Source organism: Girardinichthys multiradiatus, chromosome 15 (assembly GCF_021462225.1).
Source record: "Girardinichthys multiradiatus isolate DD_20200921_A chromosome 15, DD_fGirMul_XY1, whole genome shotgun sequence".
NCBI classification, from domain to species: Eukaryota; Metazoa; Chordata; class Actinopteri; order Cyprinodontiformes; family Goodeidae; genus Girardinichthys; species Girardinichthys multiradiatus.
The window spans coordinates 35,420,125-35,445,834 of NC_061808.1; the positions used below are offsets into that span (position 1 = coordinate 35,420,125).

The window sequence follows — 25,710 nt, forward strand, 5'->3', positions numbered from 1 at the left end:
GGCCCCTTAGTACCAAGTGAGCACGCCACAGCCTACCTGAGTATTGTTGCTGACCATGTCCATCCCTTTATGACCACAGTGTACCCATCTTCTGATGGTTACCTCCAGCAGGATAACATGCCATGTCATAAAGCTCGAATCATCTCAGACTGGTTTCTTGAACATGACAATGATTTCACTGTACTCAAATGGCCTCCAGTCACCAGATCTCAATCCAGTAGAGCACCTTTGGGATGTGGTGGAACAGGAGATTCACATCATGGATCTGCAGCCGACAAATCTGCAGCATCTGTGTGATGCTATCATGTCAATATGGATCAAACTCTCTGAGGAATGTTTCCAGTACCTTGTTGAATCTATGCCACAAAGGATTAAGGCAGTTCTGAAGGCAAAAGGGGGTCCAATCCGGTACTAGCAAGGTGTACCTAATAAAGTGGCTGGTGAATGTATGTCTAAACAATGTCTAATTGGGTTTCAGACATCTAGGCTTAATTTGATAGAAATTTGGTTCAAAAGTGAACTTTTAAATGTTTATTAGGAGTTTAAAAGTAGACGTGTCTTTACTGAGACTGACTAGCAAGGGAAAAAAAAACAGAATAGCAATGTAACCAGGCTCAAAATCATGACCTGCTTATCACTAGTCCTATGCTTCTCTAATTGAGCTAATGATCAGGATGCCCACCGATGTGCATATATTATATATAACTCTAAGGCCTTTCAATGTGCATTATTCAGATTTTTATTACTGCTGCAGTACCATTATTATTTTTAACACAAATGAAACTTTCCTTATCTACCTCAGCGACATTCTGTCAGTACTGTGTCCGCTCTGTGTTCTAAGACTGTCACAGTGGAGCTGAAGGTAGAGGTTCTACTTGGAAACTGTGATTCCTGCTACAAAGCGAAAATTTTTCATCTGGAACAAACTAAACTTTGCCTCTATGGCTCTCCAGAAAGTGAAGATATCCTGTTCACCCTCTTCACTACATTCTCACACTACTCTCCAATTTTGCATTATTTGCTGTTATTTCTGTTTTTAACTTTATGTTCTCTTTTTTCTCTTCCTAGAAGCTACACCTGGCCTGACTCTGCACCTACCTGTGACACCTTTCTGGAGAGGGGCATTGTCCAAGCTTCTGCTAGCAACAACTTAATGCTCACCTTCTACAGAGATCCACATGGCCCTGTCTTTCAGTGTTTAACCCTTTCTCTCCTAGACATAGCTACTGACTGAGCTTTTATTGTAACTAATTATATGTGCTCTCTTTCAGACTCCATCCTTGAAAACTGGCTCAGAGTTTATTTGTTCTTTCTTCCTAGATGAAACGACTAAAGGAGCTACATCCATTAACATTTACTTTTCCTTCCCATAGAAAGTACTCCTGGATCAGTGCTTCTGTGTTCTTTTTGTGTCTCTGCTCTGTTCTATCAAACCCCCAGTCGGTCGTGGCAGATGGCCGCTCACACTGAGCCTGGTTCTGCTGGAGGTTTCTTCCTGTTAAAAGGGAGTTTTTCCTCTCCACTGTCGCTACATGCATGCTCAGTATGAGGGATTGCTGCAAAGTCAACGCCAGTGACTGTCCACTGTCTCTACATGCTCATCCAGGAGGAGAGAATGCTACAAGTCACTGACTCTATGCAATCTGCTGGGTTTCCTTAGATAGAAAAACTTTTTATCCAATTTGAATAAATAACTGAATCTGACTGCACTGTTCAATGGTTAGGACTAATTGGAATGTATGTACCTGACTTTTGTGAAGTGCCTTGAGATGACATGTGTTGGGAATTGGCGCTATATAAGTAAACTGAATTCAATTGAATTGTTAGCGTACATCCTGTATAGCTCTAATGTTAAACAAAACTTTATATTAAAATGCATGTATATGATGTAAATATGAAAGTATAATAAATTTTTCACCCACAACTAAAAAATACACAGAATTTTCTGCATTATTTCTAGACTTTTATGTGGACCTTAGTGATTTATAACATTAAGCACATGCTTAGATCACTTTTAGAGCAGACCGTGTTACTTGGTCTAAACCAAGATGAAATATATAGGTCTCAATTATGATTAAATGCATCACTGACTGGCCAAAACAAAATCTGCTTATAGCTTTAATGTTGAAATTAGGTCTATTGCTCATTGGGCAAATACGTTCTTGTCCATAACTGCCTAATACAAACAAATCAGCAGTTTAAAAGTTTAAAAAGCAGAAGTGGCATAAATCCTTTTAGAAATTAGACCTATTTTAAGATGGTAGTTGTCTGCTTAAATTTGGCCCCTTCATAAACTAGGTATTAGCTTTAGCTTGCAAGAAAAACTACCCACTGAGCAATCGAACTGATTTTTACAATGAAGTCAAAGATGGACCTCATAAGGAAACAAGTTAAGGTTTCATCTATTAGTCACTGTGATTTTGACCAAAATATTTAGTCTTGATTTAGACCAAGAAAAACTGCCTGCTCTAAAAGTGCTCTAATCTTTGACTTAGACCTACAAATTAGTAAGGTCCATAAAACATCTGTAAATAATGGAAAACTGCCAGTGGGCATGAACCTAAACTCAAACAGGGTCATTAGATTTATTATAATGAACTAATTTGATCCTTTTTCCAGTTATGACATTGCGATACAGTCAATGTGCAAAAACGAACAGTATTTTTGAGTGTAAAAGCTTGAGAGAAAAGAATAACAATATATTTACAGATTAGGATGCACAGATGGAAACAAACAGATTTTATCTCAAAATTGTCACATAATGCTTCCACAATATCAGAGAGAAGGTGCAGTTGTTTCCATAAAAGAAAAATGTCAATTGTTCAGCATGAATCTGAATTTCCAATCAAAACTACTACTCTTACAAGAGCAGCACTTCTGTGTCGTTTATTACAGATAGATGCTGCCGCACTAAAATGATAATAAAATCATTACTTATAGGAGTGTATGCTGATCTATAGTAAAGGCATAACATTTACAATCAGAATCAGTTATTTGCCAAGTTTGTGCACACAAACAAGGAATTTTACTTTTGTTCCACTTTGCTCTTAATGAAGATAAGCCAGGAGAAAGAAGCTGTCTCCATCGCGGTTTTGCAAATATCGCTCTGTAGCATCGACCTGAAGGTAAAAGTCTGAACAATTTGGGTCAAGGATGTGTGGTGTCTGCAGAGATTCAGCAACCTTACTTAGGTCAGTGGCAGAACCTTCAAAGCCACTCCAGTCTGCGCAGTAAAAGCAGGCCTGTAACATCTGCTTTGACTGCTCTGTCCACTTCCTTATTGTCTGAACCATGAGCTTAGAAGTTTTTAATGTCTGCCTATAGGTTGGAATGAGATGAAGCAGATGGTAATCAGAAAGTCCCAAAGCAGCCCCGGTGACAGCCTGATACGCATATTTTAAAGCTGTGTTACTTTGGTCCATTGTGTTTTTATTTCTGGTGGGACACTTAAAATGCTGCAAGTGTTTTGAAAGTTCGTTGTAGATATTTGCACTTTTAAAATCTCCAAGAACAACAATGAAAGAGTCTGGGTGTTTTTTTCTCTATGCCTGTTATTAACTTGGGAAGCTGTTTTTCAGCATCTGATGTGCGGGCTTGTGAGGGGATGTAAACAACGGCCAAAGAAAAACAAGGAGAACTCCCTCGGTGAATAAAAAGCTTTACAGTCTAAAAAAATGACTCCAGGTGAGGACTACATGTCTTCTGTAAAACTATGACATCAGGAGACCAACCTTTATTTATTTAAAAGCTGATTCCACCTCCTTTCAACGCTAGGTCCCGCTCAAAACAGCTGGAAGCCCAGCATCTGTACTGTGCATTCCGGGGTTTGCTCACCGAGCCAGGTTTCCATTAAACAGAGGGTGGCAGATCCGCAGAAGTCAAAGTTTTAGGATTGAATTTAATCTCGGCTAAAAATGGTCTACATTTAGATCTCTAATGAATGACCACAACCAATTTAGACATAAAAAAACAACAGAAAAATTAGCCGATAAAGCAAATATCAGCCTAGATGTCTATGAACCAGTAAGACATTGTTTAGATGCATTTTCAATAACAAAATCTCACTGGGTTATCAGTTTTAAAACAAAACGTTAATATTCTGTGAGTAAGATGCTGACTGCTCATAAACTCTCGACAGAAATGTAGATCTATTTTAAAAAATGTTGTCAAATGATATCCTTTAGTTGGATTCAGCTGATATTACTGTTAACTAGTCTGTGGGACTATGACCTGTGCAGGACCATTCCCTATGACCAGTCTCTGTTTTACCCGCATTTAGGCCTTAACACACCTGCCGAATCCCCCCAAACAGGAAGGAACAGAGATGAGCTACGACAACCTGACATATTCTTACCTGTCTGAATTACCATGATGTCATTCACTATCTCTTCAAGCTTTTTCTGATGTTTTTCCATGATTTTCTCAGTCTCCTCAATGTATGTCACACCATCAGCCACTTTTGTTAATACGTCTGTGAGAGAATGATGTATTCAGTAACAGAAGCACACTGGACAGTACTGACATTAAGGGAGATCATGTGAAGGACACTTGGGCCTTTCCTACCATGCTGTTCTGATTGCAATGAAACAGATTCCAGGTACACATTTGCACTCTGCTTCACCAGGTAACCAAGATGGCTTTTTATCCCACTGGTAGCCTAAAACACAAATAACACAAAGTCACATTGGGTCCCAGAGATAAAATTATCTGAAAACTGAATGCTGATTTGTGTCATATAGCATACATCTTCTGCCCTCTGAGATAAGTTGAGCGTGGTGAGCGAAGTGATGTTGGCATCATCGATGTATTTCACTATGTTGTTATAAACGTTGGCAGCACTTATTGCTCTCTGAACGAACCCATTGGCATCGCTTTGTTTCAGATCCCTGGAGCAGACAGATTGATAAATTATTTAAACAGCATAGAATAATATTAATCAGATGAAATATTAAAATATAAAAAATATTAATTGATGAAATAACTGGGGATGAAAGATGAAGATGTTTATTGCAAATCAGGAAAACTGAACTTAATTTGCCATTATGTAATGTAAAAAGACCCAAATTAAATATACTAAAACCATTTGCAATAGAGCTGCACTCATTTCATTACTAAAAAAAAACTCTACCACAACATCAACCTCAGGTTTATTTGGACTGATAAGCCATGTGGGTGTATATGAAGGAACTGTTTAATTCCAGAGAGGTTTCTCACTCCTCCAGCTCGTTGGCCTGTCTCTCCAGCTCCAAGGCGTGATCATCGGCCTTATGAACTAGATTTCTGTCCGCATGCGAGAGACGCTCCGTCTTCTCTGTCAGCTTCTGACTGGCGCCATCAACCTCGGCATGGTACTCTGTCACATTCTGCACACAGACAACGCAGATATAAAACACACAAACACAGCTGAAACCAGATATTTACATAAGCTGAATAAAAAGAAACAACATTTTGTTCTCACTCTCTGACAGTAAATCAGACTAAGCTTGCCCTGGTTCAGGTCACAACAAACTCCAAAATAATAAGAGAGAGATTTTTTAAACCCAAACTTTCTCCAAAGTCAGAAGTCTACATACACTTCCATGGTACTTGCTAAAATGTTTAAACTGCATGACTTAGTTTAAATGCTTCCCAGTTTGCTGTAATTTTGGCCCATTCTTCCTGACTGAACTGGGTCAGGTTTGTAGGCCTATTTGCTCAAACACACCTTACCAGCTCTAGTCACACATTTTCTACTGGTCTTAAGATCAGGGCTTTGTGTTGCTCCAAAACATTGACTTTGTTCTCCTTAAGCCATTGTGTTGCTAAGTTCGCAGCATGCTTAGGGTAATTTTGCATTTAGAGGACCCATTTGCACCCAAGTTTGAACTTGATTCTTTATTATTTCCACATAGTGTTCTTTCGTTATGATGACATGTATTTTGTGCCTCCTGCAGCAAACCACTCATTCATCATGATGCTACCAATCCAATACTTTACAGCTAATAGGATGGTGTTCTCAGGCTTGCACGCTTGCCCATTTTTATTCTAAATGTAACAATGGTTATTATGGCCAGACAGTTGAATTCTACTCTAATTAGACCACGGGACATGTCTCCAAACATTACGATATTTCTAACCAGCTTTAGCCACCATCTTCACCATGACTTTCATTTTCGTTCTAGAAAACCCGTTGTTCTCTGAGACACAGAACATGTCTAATTCCAACAGTATGATGACTGGACATTCCCATGCGGCTTACACTTGTGTATAGTTGTTTGAAGAGATGAACGTGGCACCTTCAGGCATCTGAAAATTGGACCCAAGGATGAACCAGACTTATGGAGGTCCACAGTTCTCTTCCTGATAGCGGGTTTCTTTTCACAGAAAGAAGCAGTGTGGTGTAGGTGTTGCCTTAAAAGACATCCACATGTGTGATTCTAATTAACTCAGATCTTGTGAACTAACCTATCACAAGCTTACAAAGCTATGACAAATCTGTTTAATGGCATAATATTAGTGCATGTAAACTTCTGAATTTGAAGAAAGTCAGGAGCTTTTCTATTTTTCATTCTAACTGACATAAAACCAGACACATTTAGTCTGATTTAATGTCAGAATGTCAGGAAATAATTTATGTCTTTTAACCGTATTTAAATATCTGGTTGCAACTGTAGATTTTGTTTGTACTTAGACCTCTATTACTGTCCCATTCTAGGCACTACAACCAGTGGGGCCGCACAAAATTAGGAAAAATAGAAGTAACGATTTTGTCTGTGATTAACTTATATTGTCTTCACTTTGTGTGTAAACGCATTACAGTTAAAAATGAACAGAGGAATTAAATCAGTCATTGGTGATTGTGATATCTCACACACTGGTATTTAGGAGATGATTGTAATGATATATTTTGCAGCTCTAATTATTAACAAAGTTGAAGTTCAAAGAATGACAATGTCCAACCTCTTAAGCAAACCCAAAATGCAAACATAGTGTTTAATTATTACTAAACAGAGAAGGCTATTTGAGATTATTTAAGGATCTAAAACAAATTTGAAACATAGATGTCTTGAATTTGCCCACCATCTCACCTGTGCTAAAGCATCCACCTCAGCCAGGTTCCTCTCGGCTTCGGAGATCAAATCTCTGCTCATCTCCAGTGTGCTGTTGATAGCCAGTTGCTCCTCTGTCAGTCTCTGCTGTTTCACCTGGAAACAGAAAAATAACATTGGTCCATAAATGGTAACATAATTCTGAAGTAAGGGCTGTTTGAAATTCCTAATTGTTGCTGGGTGAGGTTGTCCTTTTTAAAAGAAAGTAAATAAAATGAGCATTTTAAACCCCTAGGTGTTATCCCTGAATAGATGGATGGATTTTCAAATATGACTTCCAAATGTTGTAGTAAACAGAGTAAAGGCTGCTTAATATTAGGTAGAAATACAGGTCCTTCTCAAAATATTAGCATATTGTGATAAAGTTCATTATTTTCCATAATGTAATGATGAAAATTTAACATTCATATATTTTAGATTCATTGCACACTAACTGAAATATTTCAGGTCTTTTATTGTCTTAATACGGATGATTTTGGCATACAGCTCATGAAAACCCAAAATTCCTATCTCACAAAATTAGCATATCATTAAAAAGGTCTCTAAACGAGCTATGAACCTAATCATCTGAATCAACGAGTTAACTCTAAACACCTGCAAAAGATTCCTGAGGCCTTTAAAACTCCCAGCCTGATTCATCACTCAAAACCCCAATCATGGGTAAGACTGACGACCTGACTGCTGTCGAGAAGGCCACTATTGACACCCTCAAGCAAGAGGATAAGACACAGAAATAAATTTCTGAACGAATAGGCTGTTCCCAGAGTGTTGTATCAAGGCACCTCAGTGGGAAGTCTGTGGGAAGAAAAAAGTGTGGCAGAAAACGCTGCACAACGAGAAGAGGTGACCGGACCCTGAGGAAGATTGTGGAGAAGGGCCGATTCCAGACCTTGGGGGACCTGCGGAAGCAGTGGACTGAGTCTGGAGTAGAAACATCCAGAGCCACCGTGCACAGGCGTGTGCAGGAAATGGGCTACAGGTGCCGCATTCCCCAGACCTGGGCTACAGAGAAGCAGCACTGGACTGTTGCTCAGTGGTCCAAAGTACTTTTTTCGGATGAAAGCAAATTCTGCATGTCATGCGGAAATCAAGGTGCCAGAGTCTGGAGGAAGACTGGGGAGAAGGAAATGCCAAAATGCCAGAAGTCCAGTGTCAAGTACCCACAGTCAGTGATGGTCTGGGGTGCCGTGTCAGCTGCTGGTGTTGGTCCACTGTGTTTTATCAAGGGCAGGGTCAATGCAGCTAGCTATCAGGAGATTTTGGAGCACTTCATGCTTCCATCTGCTGAAAAGCTTTATGGAGATGAAGATTTCATTTTTCAGCACGACCTGGCACCTGCTCACAGTGCCAAAACCACTGGTAAATGGTTTACTGACCATGGTATCACTGTGCTCAATTGGCCTGCCAACTCTCCTGACCTGAACCCCATAGAGAATCTGTGGGATATTGTGAAGAGAACGTTGAGAGACTCAAGACCCAACACTCTGGATGAGCTAAAGGCCGCTATCGAAGCATCCTGGTCCTCCATAAGACCCCAGCAGTGCCACAGGCTGATTGCCTCCATGCCATGCCGCATTGAAGCAGTCATTTCTGCCAAAGGATTCCCGACCAAGTATTGAGTGCATAACTGTACATGATTATTTGAAGGTTGACGTTTTTTGTATTAAAAACACTTTTCTTATATTGGTCGGATGAAATATGCTAATTTTGTGAGATAGGAATTTTGGGTTTTCATGAGCTGTATGCCAAAATCATCCGTATTAAGACAATAAAAGACCTGAAATATTTCAGTTAGTGTGCAATGAATCTAAAATATATGAATGTTAAATTTTCATCATTACATTATGGAAAATAATTAACTTTATCACAATATGCTAATTTTTTGAGAAGGACCTGTATTAAACAGTTTACAGTTATTAATTTTAGGACATCTTCTAAAGCCAAAAACCAGGAAACATAATATCTCTTTTTGTACATACCACTGTGTATCACCCCCATTAAAAATAGGTCAGTAAAAATAAAGAAAAATGATCAAACTCAGGGGTGAAATTTGTCAGAGGGATATTTATTGAAGTACAGGAGAAAGTAAAAGAAAAATCTGGTAGCTAGAGCTGGCAGAGCTGAAAATCTTCAGATTTTCATTGGGAGTCGCCAAAAAAAGAGTGTGAATAGATCAGAGGGAGAGCCCGGGGTGAGGGGTTTGGAGAAAATGTCAGAGGGGCAAGGCTGAGATGGTTAGGTCATGTACAGAGGAGGGAAAGTGGACATAGTGGACGATGGATGATGAATGTGGAGCTGCCAGGAGGTAGGAAATATAGAAGACCACAGAGAATTCATGCATCCGGTGAAGAAGAACATACATGTGGTTGGTGTGACAGAGAACGTTGCTAAGTATATGATAAAATGGAAGCAGATGATCCAGTGTGGTGACCCCTGAAAGTAGAAACTTAAAGAATATTCATCCCATATTCCATACTTCACAGTGGTATCCTGTTAGAAAGACACAAATAGGTGGAAAGAAAAAAAATCTTTCTTTATCTAATCTAATCGATCTAATCTTTATCTCTTTATCTAATAAAAGAGTAAAATTTCACAGGTATCATGTCCATTCCTTGCATTTTCTATCAAAATGAATTATCTCCATTGGTTTCCCCCTTAGAAGTGTGTAATGTACAGTTATTCTCCCATGAAGGTCTCCTGAGCAGCAGATGTTGAGAAGTGTAACATGAGCCCTGTAAAGCTTTCAGGCGTGGTTAACAGGAACGTTTTAAAGCCTATTTACTGGAAACAACATGTGAGTGACCCAGGATAGTTTCTTATCCTCCTGATGTTGTGTTGTTATAGTAATCCTAATTCCCAGGAGAATCCAGGAGTCTTGGTCTCCCTATCCTACGTGGTTCTAATGACAATCAGCTTTACTTTGGGTTTAATGGAGACGGTGTTCTTTTGTTTGAAAATAAAGATATCCCTATTTGTGACCTGGAGGATTACAAACCATTAACTAGTACTGTTTTTATTATAATTTTCCCTCATGAAGAAAAGTCTGTCTGTAAATCAGCTGGCTGCACCACGGGAATTTAAAGTTATGCTTATGTAGAGATGATATCTTGAGAGCTGTTTTTTTTGCATTGTAGCTTTGCCTCTCCCCGTTAGAGCCTCATTCTAGTGTAATACTCCCAAACTCCCACAGACGGTTCTGTGTTTCTGTTCTCACCACTTAAAAACACAAGTAAACAGACCACCCAAACGTGCGGCAAAATCGAAAGTCAAGATAGGAATCAGTAGACATAACCTGGGATAGCTTCATGTTGACACCCTTCTCAACAGCTTGCTGAATGGGCTGTTAATTCTTCACAGAAATACAACCATCAGTGCATTCTGATCAAACACAAAAACAAATCTATGATGCAAGATCAAGGTAATGGAAAATCACCTCTTTCCTTTGGAATTTGAGGAGGCTGGCTCTATTCTTGTCCTCCGCTTCCTGCACAGTGCTGGCGGCGTTAAGGAGAAATTCCCGAGCCTCAGAGAGTCTGGTGGAGAAACGGGACAAGACCTCTCTGACAGACGGGAGACGGCCCTCTGTATTCATCAGTTTCTTCCCCAACTGACGGATACGCGTCAGCACTGGAAACACAAGAATCAAATCTTGATTCAGCTAGAGGTGCTTCGATCCGGTTTTCACGGGCCAGTACTGTTTAAGTAACTTTTTAATTCTGGTCTGATTCTGAATTGGGCTGGTTCCAGTTTTCCCTCTGTAACATAATTAAACTAGTTTGGGTAACTTTAGCCCCATTCAGATCATAGCTCCAAAATAAAGACACAACCAAAAACACCCTATTATGGATCACTTAGTCCTTTATTATCATACAAAGGAATCCCTCGAGATCTCAGGCCCTGTGTGCTTTCACGGCATGCAGCTGAGATTAAGGAACCAGTACTTGGACCTGAGCAATGCCTAAGATGTAGAGGATTTCCCAAGAGGAAAATTCAAATGGGGCATTACTAATTACAATAACCACTTTCAGTGTATGGACACAACAGCACAATTCGAATAATTTTATTGTGAGAAGTAAAATTGTTAGCATTTAGGTTTAAATGCTGCTACATACAACTTTGCTAAACATGGTTAAGGTGTCTTAGCAACAGTAGGATATTCACAATGTATTATTGAGCCTCAGTGGTTTGGGTTCCTTGACCTTTTATTATGTGTTTGTTCGGTTGTAAAGGTGACTGATCTGCGCTACCTTAATTTTGTCTTAAAGTCTAAACCTTCTAAAATTAAAGTTTGGTACAGACTAAAACCTATTTTTTGACAGACCAGGGTAACGACAATAAGATCTGTAAAAGGGCTCGGTCCTGACATTTAGGCAGAGATCAAGCTGAAATGTCCAAATTACATCATCATGAACTAACTATTAAAAAGTTAAAAGTAAAACACACACTAGTTAAGATAAATACACTTAGGAGTTCAGTTATTGTCTTACTAACATTTGAGCTTGGTCTAAAATTGGGGAATATGTGGGATATTAATGATACCATTTGTTTAATAAAAATAGATTTTGATCAATAACCTTTGTTGTGGATCATATCTTTATTTGCTTTTAGACTCAAAGTTCTCCTTTGATGGAAGTGCAAGGTGGCCCCTGAACACTGTCAACTAATGACCGCAATGCCACAGATATGGACATCATCATCCCCTCTGATGACTGATGGAGGCATGCAGAAAACATTAGATACATGCATCACCCAGAACATCCTGGCCATCTGAATCAGTGTGTGGTACTGAGGCAGTCCCAACCATTACTGCAAGCATCTGCAGACTGAGCAGAACCTCAGAGAGAACTAAGTGCCACTGGGTCTACACAGTCACAAACAGCAACGTGGGAAAACAGTGCAGACACCTTCCTTATTTGGAGAGAGATTTTCTTCCAGGGGTCTGCTTAACCTTGGATATAACGATGACATAAATGACAGAAAAATTATATCTTTTATATTTTTACGTTCAGAGGTCTCAGTGACAGTTTGTTGGGACTGTACACGACTGGTGGTAAATGGAACTGGCTTGTTCAATGAACGAATGCTAAACTGAACCAACCACAGCTCACTTCAGTGAAATCTGCAGGCAGTCATCACTGTATATGCACGCAATTCTGCTTTTATTGCATTTTAATAAGTTGCTTTTCTCACAGTCATGGGCCTCAGTTGTTTCATTCATGGCAACGGGTTCTCGTGGTGACAAGTCAAGCTGTCTCATCCATGACATCATGTCCTGGGCTATCTCTGTGCTACGTCTGACCGCCTCTGGATCCATCTCCTGCTGGACATTGTACAGTTCCCAGTCATGGATCATATCTGTGAAGACATACACATATAGAGCAGTAACAGACATTCAGGCACATTCAAAAGCATTTATTAAAATATTTTAGATCCATGTTTTTCTATATTTGAGCCTGGGGAAAACATTGACCTTCTTAATCTACTAGAAATTCAAACTTGCGGAAACAGTTTTAGTTGTTAAAAGACGTTGTTTGTTCAATAACCTTTTTTAAAAAAATGCCTTAAGCAAATCTCTCAAAGCCCTCTAAAATTTGATTTAACATTCATAACGATGGTGCGTTTCAGTTAGTTTACAAAACTATTATTTAGTCTGCTTGTACACATTCATAGGTGGTGAGATCTTCAACATGTGACTTTTATTTCAAATCACTGGATATTACCTGTAAATTCAGTTTTGTTGAAAACTTCCTAAAGGGAATCCCACCAGTTAAAAATGTTTTTCTCATCCAAAGAAAATCACCAAAAATAGTTAGAGACAAAACAGCCAATGATGTGTGAAGGCAGCTATTGTTACCTTCAATGCGTATGTTGAGATCTGTGAGATTATTGCAGAGTTGCTCAGCCAAGGTAAAGGTCTCCAGGGTCTCTTTTTCCAGCTGATTCCCCAAATGCTTAATCGGGCTCTCCTGAACACAAGGAGAAATCCACAGCAGGTCCTTAATTTGCCTGATAGGCTAGTTGGCGTCCTAAACACCTTTGTCTGGATTTGAGATTTTTTTAATTATGCTGATCTACAATATTTGGACTGCACAGCCTGCAAATTACCAAACTCTTCTTTTGCACTGAGCTACAGCTGCACTCCTATTGTTCTTTTAATCTGACATTTTGTAATTAATTTATTCTTTGAGGACTACAGATTTCTATATTGTAAAATGAAATAATCAAACTTTTATTAATAAATTTAAGTTTTTGTAAACAACAGATTTTCAATAGATATTTAGAGAGCCAGAGTAAAGTAGCTGGAACTACTTTAGTAAAATATAATCACTTTTGTCTGAACAATAACACATATCGTTTAAGCTAGAATAGAAATAACCACTTTTTAAAAGAAAAAAAAAAACCTGAAGATAGAGCAACATCAACAGCAAATCTTTTTCCCATTCAGGTTTTCTTTAACTAAACCAAACAGAAGATGAAGTGTTTACTGACCAACTCTCTGAGCTCCTTGATGTCCACCAGAACAGTTTCTGCACCCTCTTCCAGCTCATATGTCCGCCCTTTAATTACAGATGATTTATTTCTCCAGACTTGAAACTGCCTCTGGAAGTAAAGCAGTTAAGCTTCTTTATTCCAATACATGCCAGAGAGTTACAAATGGGGAAAAGTCCCTGTAGTGCAAGAAAAGTTTGAAAGAAAATTAAAACATAATTATTTTGACTGCCACAATGTTTGCTGAATTCCTGGGAGTATTCCCCAAAGCAGAAGTAAACCCGTCTTTACAATAATCCACATTATCTATGTCTACATATTCACGGATTTTTAAAACTGTCATCTTTTAAAAAAAACAACAAACTATTGTCTGATTATAGGAGGAACAAACATGGAGCCACATAAGCACAAGACCAACACAAAGTAGCACATCATTGTGAAGTCAAGTGGAAAGGATGGTTTCTAAAGAGTACTATCAATGAAAATCTGAAATGTGTGATTTGTATCCAACCCTCTTTACCCTGAAGTCTCTAAATACAATTCAGTGTGATCAATTGCCTGTAGATGTCAGCTACCTACTAAATAAAGTCCGCCTGTGATCATTTTAATACCATATAAATCCAGCTGTTCTGTGAAGGCTTCAGAGGTTTCTTAGAGAACATGAGCGAACAAACATCATCATGAAGACCAAGGAACCCAGCAGACATTTCAGGGAGGAAGTTGAGGAGAGGTTTTACGCTGGGTTAGGTCACAGAACAATGGGCTGGGAATTTTTAGAAGATTGTATTGTGATAAAAAAAAAATCAGTTATGAAATACAGCGTGTAAATGGTGTGGCCCTTAGCCCATTCATTTATAATTTGTGCAGAGTGTGCAGCTTGTTCCCACCTCCCCTATGTTCACCATAAACTATCCAGGTGCCACATTGACTTGCGTCTGAGTTCTGGCTTTTATTACATTATAAATTAACAGTTCTAACATTTGTAAAGTAATTTGGAATAGTCAATGTGAATATCTCGATGCATCGAAAACAATATCACAAGCTTTGATCATTTCTAGGAGCACTGTTCAGTTCTTAATTTGAAACTGGAAGATTACAACTGCAGACCTACTAAGACATAGCCGCACACCATAACTGACAGGCCAGGCAAGGAGAGCATTAACCAGACAAGTAGCCAAGAGCTGGCATTCCTGGCGGGACTCTTCTGATACGACAGCTCTTACTCATGCATTCCCCAAAGCTGATCTTTATAAAAATGTGACAGCCACTATTGAAAGAACACATCAAACATGTGGAACAATACGCTCTGATCAGATAAGGCCAGAATTCAGGTTTGTGACCTACCTGCCAAAATGATATTTGTTGTAAAAAGCAAAGACTAGACATCACCCTGAAAACACAACAACAAATGTAAAATACGGTTTTGTCAGCATCATGCTGTGTGGATGCTTATTTCAACAGGAACAGAGAAGCTGGCCATAGTTGATGGAAAGCTGGATGGAGGTAAATAAGGACAATCTTGGAAGAAAACCTGTTAGAGGCTAAACAACACTTGAGACCAGGAGAAGAACTCTAAATATAAAGCCAGAGCTAATGGTTTAAATCAATGAATATTCATGTGTATTCATCCAATAGAAAATCTGTGACAAGACACTCTCCATCCAATCTGACTGAATCTAAGCTACAGTGCCTTGCAAAAGTACTCGGCCCCCTTGAACTGGTCAACCTTTTGCCACACTTCAGGCTTCAAACATAAAGATATAAAATTTAATTTTTTTGTGAAGAATCAACAACAAGTGGGACACAATTGTGAAGTGGAATGAAATTTATTGGATGTGTCAAACTGGTTTAACAAATAAAAAACTGAAAAGTGGGACGTGCAATATTATTCGGCCCCTTTACTTTCAGTGCAGCAAACTCACTCCAGAAGTTCAGTGAGGATCTCTGAATGATTGAATGTTGTCCCAAATGACTGATGATGATAAATAGAATCCACCTGTGTGTAATCAAGTCTCCGTATAAATGCACCTGCTCTGTGATAGTCTCAGGGTTCTGTTCAAAGCGCAGAGAGCATCATGAAGACCAAGGAACATACCAGGCAGGTCCGAGATACTGTTGTGGAGACGTTTAAAGCTGGATTGGGATACAAAAAGATTTCCCAAGCTTTAAACATCCCAAGGAGTACTGTGCAAGCAATCATATTGAAATGGAAGGAGTATCAGACCACTGCACATCTACCAAGACCCGGCCGTCCCTCTAAACTTTCATCTTGAACAAGGAGAAGACTGATCAGAGATGCAGCCAAGAGGCCCATGATCACTCTGGATGAACTGCAGAGATCAACAGCTGAGGTGGGAGAGTCTGTCTATAGGACAACAATCAGTCGTACACTGCACAAATCTGGCCTTTATGAAAGAGTGGCAAGAAGAAAGCCATTTCTCAAAGATATCCATAAAAAGTCTCATTTAAAGTTTGCCACAAGCCACCTGGGAGACACACCAAACATGTGGAAGAAGGTGCTCTGGTCAGATGAAACCAAAATCAAACTGTTTGGTCACAATGCAAAACGATATGTTTGGCATAAAAGCAACACAGCTCATCACACTGAACACACCATCCCCACTGTCAAACATGGTGGTGGCAGCATCATGGTTTGGGCCTGCTTTTCGTCAGCAGGGACAGGGAAGAAGACTACAAAGTGTTCCTCAGGGATGCTGAATAAAAATACATGTCACACTTTTACAAATTTTATTTGTGAACAATATTGAAAATACTATATAATAAAATACTATATTATAAAAATAAATAAATTATATTAATTTATTTTTATTATGATTAGGGTCTGTTTGCCTGCCTCTGATCCTCTGTTTGCAGAAGCAATCTAGAACCTTGTTGTCACCTGCTTCTCCCCTGTCAGCACCCTAATCATGCCTCACTCACTCCACCTGTTGTTCTGGCTTTATATGCTGTGCGCTGGCTGACAAATAGCACCAGATTAACGAACGCCTTGTGTGAATAAATGTCCAGCGTACCAGGCCTGCCTGATCTCGATCTCGTTTCTGCTTCCTGGAGTTCCCTGTTCTGCCCTGCCCTTGTTGGATATCTCCCTGGCTTCTGATCTCTGGACTGCCGCTTCCTGCCTAATCCCCGGAGCTGTCTGCCCGTATCTGATTCTCTGTGTCTGACCCCGTTTCTGTGACTCGTCTACCGATTCAAGCCAAGTCCCCTCATTCTGTCGCCTGTTACCACTGTCCCGTCTTCAACCCTGTCTCTGTCCCCTGATCTCTGGATTCCACTAACCTACTGGGTTACGTTAAACCAAGGTGTCTCATTCACAGTCTCTCAGATCCTCTGTGACGTCATCCCACTGTCACCAGCCTACAGCCTTGAGGAGCCGAAAATCAGCATCCTTACACACTCGCGGATTCTCTGAAAAGGTTGGCAACTTTTTATTTGAGCTTCACTTTGCCCACGGCTCTCTGCTCAGCCACTAACCTATCTGTCTGCCCTCAGAGGTTCCTGGTCTCGGCGATGGTGGCTTCCTGCCGAGCTACGTCTACAGATCTCAAGAAACCTTTAAACTTTCATTTTGGGTCCCCTTTTCAGTTCGATACAATTTTTTTTTCTTTCTATCCACTTCACAATCACACAGCACTTTCTGCTGGTCTAACAAAGTAGCCTCTTTCATTAACCATTTCCAACATAAAGCCTCTGAGGCCCTGGTCATTTGTGAAGCTCAGTGCGAGATTAAGCAGCCTGACTGGCCTGAAACTTGACTGGCCAGCACAGTCCTGACTTCCACTTCCTTGAATACCTGCGGGATGCATTAGAGCAGAGGCTCCAATTCTGGTTTTCTCATCTCACTTTGAACCCTCTCTTAAACCTTGTGGAATATGTTTACAGAATAGTTAAAGTTGCTATAGCTGGCAACAGTGGCTCCATCAACAAACTGGATGTGATAGATTAAGAACAGGACGTCATCAAAGTTCATGTAAAAGTAGACAACTACGACTACGACAACTACCTTTGGCCATATATTGTATATTTCAGAAACTGCAAAACTGTTGTTCACCTGGAGTTGATGAGCAGTGTAGTTGTAGTATTTGATCCTGTCGTTAGCAGCAGCACCAGTTGATATGTTCAACACCCCAACCTTCAGCTGGTCCAGGGTCTTATTGGACAACCTTAAATCTCTGATCAGCTGCCATATACAATCATCACAGCCTGAAAGCACAAACATATTCATACCGATGTTCAAGCATTTCTACTTATGTCTGTTGTTGTGTACTTTATTCATTTGCTTTCAGCTCCACTCACTGTTGTTGCAGAGATTGACTGTAGCCTCTGCAAGGCATTCTCCTGTATGCATATTACAGTGGCCACTCTCACAGTCACACTCTGCAGAAAGAGAAGATCTACCTAGTCAGGATCTGCTGAAACAGGACAGAGCTGAGGAATTGATGGCTTTAGCAGCTGCATAGTGTATACACATTTGAACTGCATAATGATGTCATCCAATTCTCTCCAGAGATTTTTCAGGCAAAGACTCCCATTCTCTAACATCATCAGCACTGCTGTAGATGTGGGAATGGAAGGTTCAATGCTGCCTTTTCCTCTGGGTATGTGGACTTGATTTTTTATTCTACAGTAAACACTGCTAATGTGAAGACAGAGAAAGAACATTTGCTATGGAGAACATAGACTCCTGACTTACTCTGGCAGCCGGAAGGGCTGTAATCCCAGTATCCTGGGAGGCAGCGCTCGCAGTAACGACCTCCAGCCCCGGGGCGGCACGGACAGCTGTGGGTAAGAGGATGGCACGTTGTGCGAATGGAAGCTGGCCCACATTCACACCTCCTGCAGCCCTGACAGCTGGAGAAGCCAAAGTATCCCTCCTGGATTTAAAAGAAAAACAAAAGAAACAAATGAATTTATTCAAGTTTATTTTGAAACATCTGTGGGGTCTTTTAAGTACTGCCCATTACTTTACCTCACATGTGGCCATTTTCCCTCTTTCAAATTCTGGTTGTGCAATGACTGAATGAAAGTTACAGCTCATTATGTTTGGCAGTACATGCAACCACAAATATTTGTGGCATTTATCCTACCACACACTTCCACTGCTTTCATCCCTAAGTTTTTCACTTGCTTTTCATTGTTCCATTGCTTTCTATTCTTGTCACTTCAGATGAAATGGAGGCCTAAGGTTGTTAGAACATCCTGCAGTTGAACTGGCCCTGACATTTTAGAAGATCCTTTCAAAAGCAGTTTCAGATGATAGCTGAAACATTCAGTGATGGGTTTTCCTTCACATATAGAATTTGTGTGTTGGTGAAAACCTTTCATGTGCCTTTAATAAAAGAGCGACATGAAGAAAGCCATTGTTGAAAGAAAGCCACTAGAAGTCATCCTTAAAGTTTGCCTCAAGCCCTGTAGAAGATAAAGTGTAGATATATTTCTGTAAAAAGATCTTTACATTTTTCAAATTCCCCTACAAGTTACGTAACTTCTGTTTGAACACTAGGTGCACAGTTTTTTGCCAGAGTGCCCTTTTATTGGGAAATATGATGTATTTGCATTAGAAATGTGAATTTTAGACCTCGTGTAATACGAAGGCTTTTACATGTGTTTGAAGTGAAAGAGGCACTTAAAGGTTTTTGACCAGATGAGACCAAAAATGAACATTATGGCCAAGATGCAGACAGTGTGTGTATAGGAAAACTACCACTGCACACCATCCTGAGCATACCATCCCCATAGGATACATGGATCTTTTCCATCATGGATACTTTTCTTCAGCAGGGACAAGGAAGATCAATGAAACTAACTATAGAACCTACTAGATGCTGGTTTAAACATGCTTAAAAAATGGTTCTACAAAGCATTGAACATTTAAACCATTCATTCTTTGACTTACATTTAAGAATTATGCACTACTTTGTTTTGGTCCATCCCATAAAATCCCACAAAAAAAACCTATAAAATATAGTTCCAGGGTGTGAATGGAACTTGTGGTTTACAAAAATCTATATGCATAGTCACTGTTGACAGTTTTCCTATAAAACTGTCTTTAGAAACCAAGTTTAGTACAGCCAAGGATCAGTAAAGTAGAATCTGACTCACATTCAGTCCTACTGCCATCATTGTATTGATGAAATACTCTTAAACAGGTTTTTCTTCTTACCACTGATGTGCCAATCAGTTAACATTTATTGGTGTGCAGAATGATGTGGTCAGTCTCACCTCACACTGGTCACAGAGGCGTCCTTTGATTCCCGGCTTGCAGTGACACACTCCTGTCCTGTCGTCACATGAGGAGGTGCCGCATTTGTCGCACTCGCACTCTGGGACAGACAAGGACATGCACCGCAATGAGAACCTCTGATGTCACATGATGCGGCGAGCAAGGTGGAAAGGGTTATTTTTACAATTAGCCATACAATAATCCTTCAACTGGACTTGTGGCCTTGGCTTGTTTTTCCACAGAGCAGCTTGTAGACACAGCAGAGAAACCCCTCTGTGGTAAATGCGATTGTACACACACCTTAGATTGGCTACAGCAAACATATTTTTCAAAAATAATTATGACTTGATAATCATGTTGCAACAATATGGGTTGTGCTTTGCCACTAAAGAAAAGTTGGACTACTGTCACGGGGTGTAGGACAGCAATAGATAGCAGCAGTGTCAACATCTTTCCCAGCTGGCCACCCTGATTCTGCAGACAGCTGAATGAGTGGCTTTCCTGGTTTCACTAAACACACACATCAAACTTAACTCCCATGGCCTCTTGAAAGAAGATTAAAGGTACAGGTATTTCCTTATGGTAGAGCCCCCACCTCTGCAGTTCTTGGCGCTGATGGGGTCACCATAGAAACCCGGGGCACACCTCTCGCAGTTGTCACCAGCCGTGTTTCCCCAGCAGTGCTGGCAGCGGCCCGTCACGTTGTGGCACTCGTTGAAGATCAAGTTAGGGTCAGTGTTGCCATTACAGTCACACCTCTTACAAGATGAACCAATCAGCATTGGGTTGCCATAGTAACCTGGAGCACACCTGTTTGGGAAAGTGTCCAGAGGACATGCATACAGTGTATGTGGAGAATGCTTATAATTAACACTTTGACAAAAAAGTGATGAAGTTAATGCTGTAGGAAGCGCACCTCCAAACTACAAAGGGTCAAAGTTACATAAATCAACTTGAAATAAATTGACAGTGTGAAATACTGAACATGGTAAAACTGAGTGCTGTAAAAACCGTGATTAATTTCGTCTCTGTGAAAATTACAATCCGTGAATTTGGAGGTAATTAATAAAATAGATTAATAAATGATGACATGGTAAATATTAATGCTAAAAATATTAAGGTTATCAAATTTAATGCTGCCCGTTTTCATTCACTGCTTTGATTTTAGCACCTCCATTTTTAACATTTCAGTTTTATCATTCATCGCGTTCACAGTGTAATGTTTGTTACTCCCGGTAGATCGGAATACGGCAGCAGGCCTACTTGTAGTCCATATCCATTTGCATGCATTTCAATTGTACGGCAGTGATATCGTCGGCCATGGGGTGGAGCCCTAGGGAGTTACAATCGAAAAACCTCCAGACGAACACATAGCCTGAGGATTATTTTCAGGCTATGTGTGGTGACTATTTGTCAATGGAAACAAATCAACCAAACAAAGGACTTAACTCAAATAATCACTGATGCGCACCATGGGTTTGTGGTTTAGGCAGTAGCCTATTATTCAAAAGAGTCCAATATACAAACAAGGATAAAACTTTTCAAAGGTATATTTCCAGGGAAACAGGGAAAACGACAATGACAAATTTGGATTCCTTTCTTCCACCCAGTAGTTAAACCCAGCGGTGGGTTCAAAACGATGAGTCAGGAATTAGGCACATTCTCCGGAAGAGGGAGGGAACACTACTCAGTCGGCTGACAGCTGCCGAGAAACGGCGAACCTCTTTTTTTGAAATTACAGTAAGTGGAATCTTAATAAACCGAGTAGATATTTGAGTTCAATAAACCTACATTCTTGCCTTAAACATCTTAAACGTTTATCTGGGGTCACAGTATTATTTAAATTTTTATTCACAATTTTTTTGCCACCATCGCCCGCCATTGCTGCCTGAGCTTGACCAATCTGATTCAACCCGCAATAATTCATGGCAAAATTCTGCTGTCGTGCCGAGGCTGCTGCCATATTCCGATCTACCGGAAGTCACAACAATTACAACGTGAACCCAATGAATGATAAAACTGAAGTAATAAAAGTGGAGGCGCTAAAATCAAGGCAGTCAAAGAAAACAGGAAACGTTAAATTTGATAGCCTTAAAATTTATAACATTAATATTTATTCATGTTATCATTTTAATGACCTCCAAATTCACAGATTCTAATTTTCCCAGAGGCGAAATTAATCACGTTGGTTTTTACGGCTCTCAGTTTTATGTTATGTTCGGTATTTCACACATTCAATTCATTTGAAGTTGATTTTTGTTACTTTGACCCAACTCACTGACTAATCATTTGAATCAAAGAGCACAAAAACAGTGGGTTAGTTGCTGTAGGTCTAATCAGCACTGACCTCTCACAGTGATATCCAGCGTAGCCCTCTTTGCACTTGCATTGCAGACTGCTAACCCCTTTTTTGCAGTACACAGCAAAGCTGGCCGGACACACACACACACACACACACACACACACACACACACACACACACACACACACACACGCACACACATATTAAAGCATGTCAGAAAAACATCAATACTCAGCCTTGAGACTGAATCTGAAAGAGCAAACCCGCTTACTTATTAGAGTCGGAGGAGATGGGGCAGGAACAGGGTATACAGGCATGTAGCCCATCCTGCCTAGAGCTCAGGATGTAGCCATCTTCACACATTTCACAAAAATCCCCTGTGCTGTGGTCCCTGCAGTTCTGGGGGGAAGACACAATAAACGTGACAATGGCCATCAACTTGGATCGTTTAAAAATAAGGTGGAATACTTACAATACAAATGCCAGTGATGTCTTCGCAGTTGTCAGCATGGCCCTTGCAGTTACATGGAAGACATATGTTTTGATCACTGAGGAAAAGACCTTTTGCACACACCTGTAAAACAAAGAGAAACAAACGGAGTTACAAACAGTGGTGTATCTGAAGGCAATACTACAGCAGCTTAATGCACATATACCACATGCAGTTTGCCCCAAGTGCACTTTTGTAACCATAAAAAGGCTGGACTGCTTGTTTTGTCTGTGTTAAGGTCTTCCTATTACCACAAGTGGATTATTTAATAGGAAGGCATCTTTTAGGAATTCAGGGGGTAGTCAGATAAGGAGATAAAATATTCACACCTGCCTTGTCTGACCTTGTTACCCTCTCACAATATCTAGTTCAAAGGTAGGCCTTGCCACTGACCACAACTAAATAATTTCATAAAACAGATTCTTACATCTTTTCTCCATTTACAAAACCTTGGCTCAGGAGTTAACACTGTTGCGTCACAATAAGAAAGCCCAGAGTTTCAGTCCCTGCCAGGACCCTTCTGTAGAGCCCGTCTGTTCTCCCATGTATAAAAACGGGTTTTCTCAGAGAATAGTAATTGCAATTATTTGACAGAGCTTTTTTGAACTGAATACATTTTGTAACCCATTAATCTCTCACAGCAGAAATGCAAGAACAGATACTTTCATATGGCTTGTATTATGAAGGAGTAAATCAACTCCGTAAAAGTTAAGAAGTGTCATAACACTTATGGTTCAGAATGTTTGTGTGTTGGAGCAAGAATGTCAGTTTCTATCCAGATGTAACTAGTTGAAGACGTGTTATAATTTATATATTCTTTAATGGAATATCTAAGGTACAACACAAAGTATTTTTATTTTATCAACCATGTTATTTTTGCTTTTGTTTTAATATCATAGAAAGCATGCCACAAACGTCCAGTAACATTGTACCCAAAAACAGACTTGGGCACACCCATTAAATACAGAAAATAAATACAGCAGATTTATACAGTACATTTACAATAAAAACATTTTCTAGACCAACTAAATAGAAAACATTTGACCCAACAGCGCCTTTCTTTTATTAAGGAAAACATCTGAGATCTTTTTTCCTGAGCAGGTCTGAAGGAAGGAAGTCACAATAAAATTATTTGGCATTTTTATTTAAAAAAAGAAAATGATGGTCCCCGAGTACTTTCAACTTGGTGATTTTGGCAAAACATTTGGACACCACTTTTTTAACCACATTTAACCAATTAACATTGTCAATGTTAGTTGTGGTTTTCAGGGAAAAGGTTACCATGTTTTTAAAAGTTTTTTACTATTTTAGTAATATATTGTATTTATCAATCTCAAAACAATTCTTATTTCTTTTTAACATGGACTAGATGACTCCATGAAAGAAACAGTAAATGTGTTTGTTTATTCTCTTGTTAAGGAGGACCCAACTGGGAGAACCCAGTTGGTTCTGATGGAGGGGATCTTTCAGATCAATAACACATTATGTTGATCTGAAGGTCTATAATAGCATTAATATACATGACAGTTTCTTGAAAATTTCTACATGATAGTCTTTCCTCATGGGGCCTATTTTGTCTTTCATGCAACAAAACTCCTGACAACGTGGTACTGCCTTATTTCACGCCTGGGATGCTGTCTTCAGGCTTGCAGGCTTCATCCTTTTCTCTCTAAGATATAACGATTGTCACTACGGTCAAACATTTAAATTTTCATTCAATTAGACCACAGGACATGTTTTCAAAAATGAATGTTTTCATCCCTAAGTGCATTTGCAAACTGTTTTTTATGGTACTTTTGGAGAAATGGCTTCCTTAAATCAAAGAGGTGTGGCTTACAACTCTGAGCCTTTACTTTAGGGTTATTTCTCCCAGATCCTAATGCAGGCTTTCAAATACAAGAAAGTTGTTGAAAGTTGTTGTACACCATCCATATGGACCCATCTTACTATCTCCATCACTGTCTACTGATCAACGCATTTCTCAGATCAAGATCAGATGTCCTTGTTCTCTAAGCACCCAGCCTGAGCAGCTACTGCTGCTACGTCAAACTCGTTGCCCAATGCCGTACTACCTGTCACAGTTTATAGTGGCTACAGGTTTATTACCATCTCCTGATGTGGATCAGAGGCATAATATAGGTGGGACAAGTGCACCAGTTAATTGATTATGAGGTATAATAAACAGATGTAGATCACAAAACCAAATGATGACCTGAAAGGGGCTACGGATTTACATACTAAGCATCATCATTATTTTATGTCATTTGAAAAGTTTAATGTTGATATGTTTCGTCCATTAAACCTGTGGCTTTCTGTTGTGAGTGGGCGGGGCTTAAGTGACTACATTTTTTTGTCCTGTGTTTGGTTGTCTTGTTGAGGACCTGGCTACCACCAGTAGCAGTAATTTGCATGATGCTCTGTTGTTTTTTGAGAGATATAACACTGCTGTGATTTATGGTGTTTCATGTTTTTTTTTTCATATGCCTTGGTACATGTGAAGTGTTTGCTTTTGCAAAATGTTGAGATTTGGGAAATGTTTGGAGTGTAAGGGGAAAGGCAATTCATTTGACATTATTGGATTAATAATTGAATTAATAAATAACTATTCTTTTTTTTAACATGCAGTCTAACCATGGCCTGACATCCAACAGACATGTATTTTCTTTCCTTCTTTCGCTCCCTATGTCTCTGCTTCAGTCCGTGTTTGTTTCTTGGCTGGAAAATGGCCTCCATTTACAGATTTCCTGCAGAGCTGATCCTCCTGCTCTTAAGAAATCAACAGATCGAGTTTTTCCACCCTGCCTGCAGTATATTCCCTTTGGCCCTCAAACTATTTGTCACCAGATTGTTGTTGCAACATTGTGGTGGGTAGCCTGATTGCCTCACAGCTTTCAAAGTAAATTCCACCACTCCCTACTTTGGTTCTTCTTTCTTTCTTATGATTTTCATGCTTATGATCATGCTTTCTCCCATTGACAGTGCCTTGCAGTAGTATTGAAACTCATTGAACTTTTCCACATTTGTTATATTAAAAACTTGAAACTTTAATGTTTTTTACTGAGATTTTATTTTCAGACAACATAAACGACTGACGAGT

The 25,710-nt window shown here is 39.6% G+C and overlaps 1 protein-coding gene across 1 annotated transcript in view; it reads right to left on the minus strand.

Moving 5' to 3' along the window:
* The window catches only part of lama4 (laminin, alpha 4), a 57,517-nt gene that overhangs the window by 24,235 nt on the left and 7,572 nt on the right, over window positions 1-25,710 (minus strand). Inside the window, exons 2-18 of the mRNA XM_047388522.1 lie at window positions 22,596-22,697; window positions 22,395-22,522; window positions 22,169-22,249; window positions 20,417-20,631; window positions 19,821-19,921; window positions 18,292-18,472; window positions 17,895-17,975; window positions 17,650-17,801; window positions 13,578-13,688; window positions 12,943-13,054; window positions 12,279-12,443; window positions 10,522-10,715; window positions 7,068-7,184; window positions 5,215-5,363; window positions 4,745-4,886; window positions 4,564-4,657; window positions 4,355-4,471 (exon numbers count right to left, since the gene is read on the minus strand). Coding sequence (XP_047244478.1) covers window positions 4,355-4,471; window positions 4,564-4,657; window positions 4,745-4,886; window positions 5,215-5,363; window positions 7,068-7,184; window positions 10,522-10,715; window positions 12,279-12,443; window positions 12,943-13,054; window positions 13,578-13,688; window positions 17,650-17,801; window positions 17,895-17,975; window positions 18,292-18,472; window positions 19,821-19,921; window positions 20,417-20,631; window positions 22,169-22,249; window positions 22,395-22,522; window positions 22,596-22,697 — 2,242 coding nt within the window. The remainder of the gene's footprint in view (window positions 1-4,354; window positions 4,472-4,563; window positions 4,658-4,744; window positions 4,887-5,214; window positions 5,364-7,067; window positions 7,185-10,521; window positions 10,716-12,278; window positions 12,444-12,942; window positions 13,055-13,577; window positions 13,689-17,649; window positions 17,802-17,894; window positions 17,976-18,291; window positions 18,473-19,820; window positions 19,922-20,416; window positions 20,632-22,168; window positions 22,250-22,394; window positions 22,523-22,595; window positions 22,698-25,710) is intronic.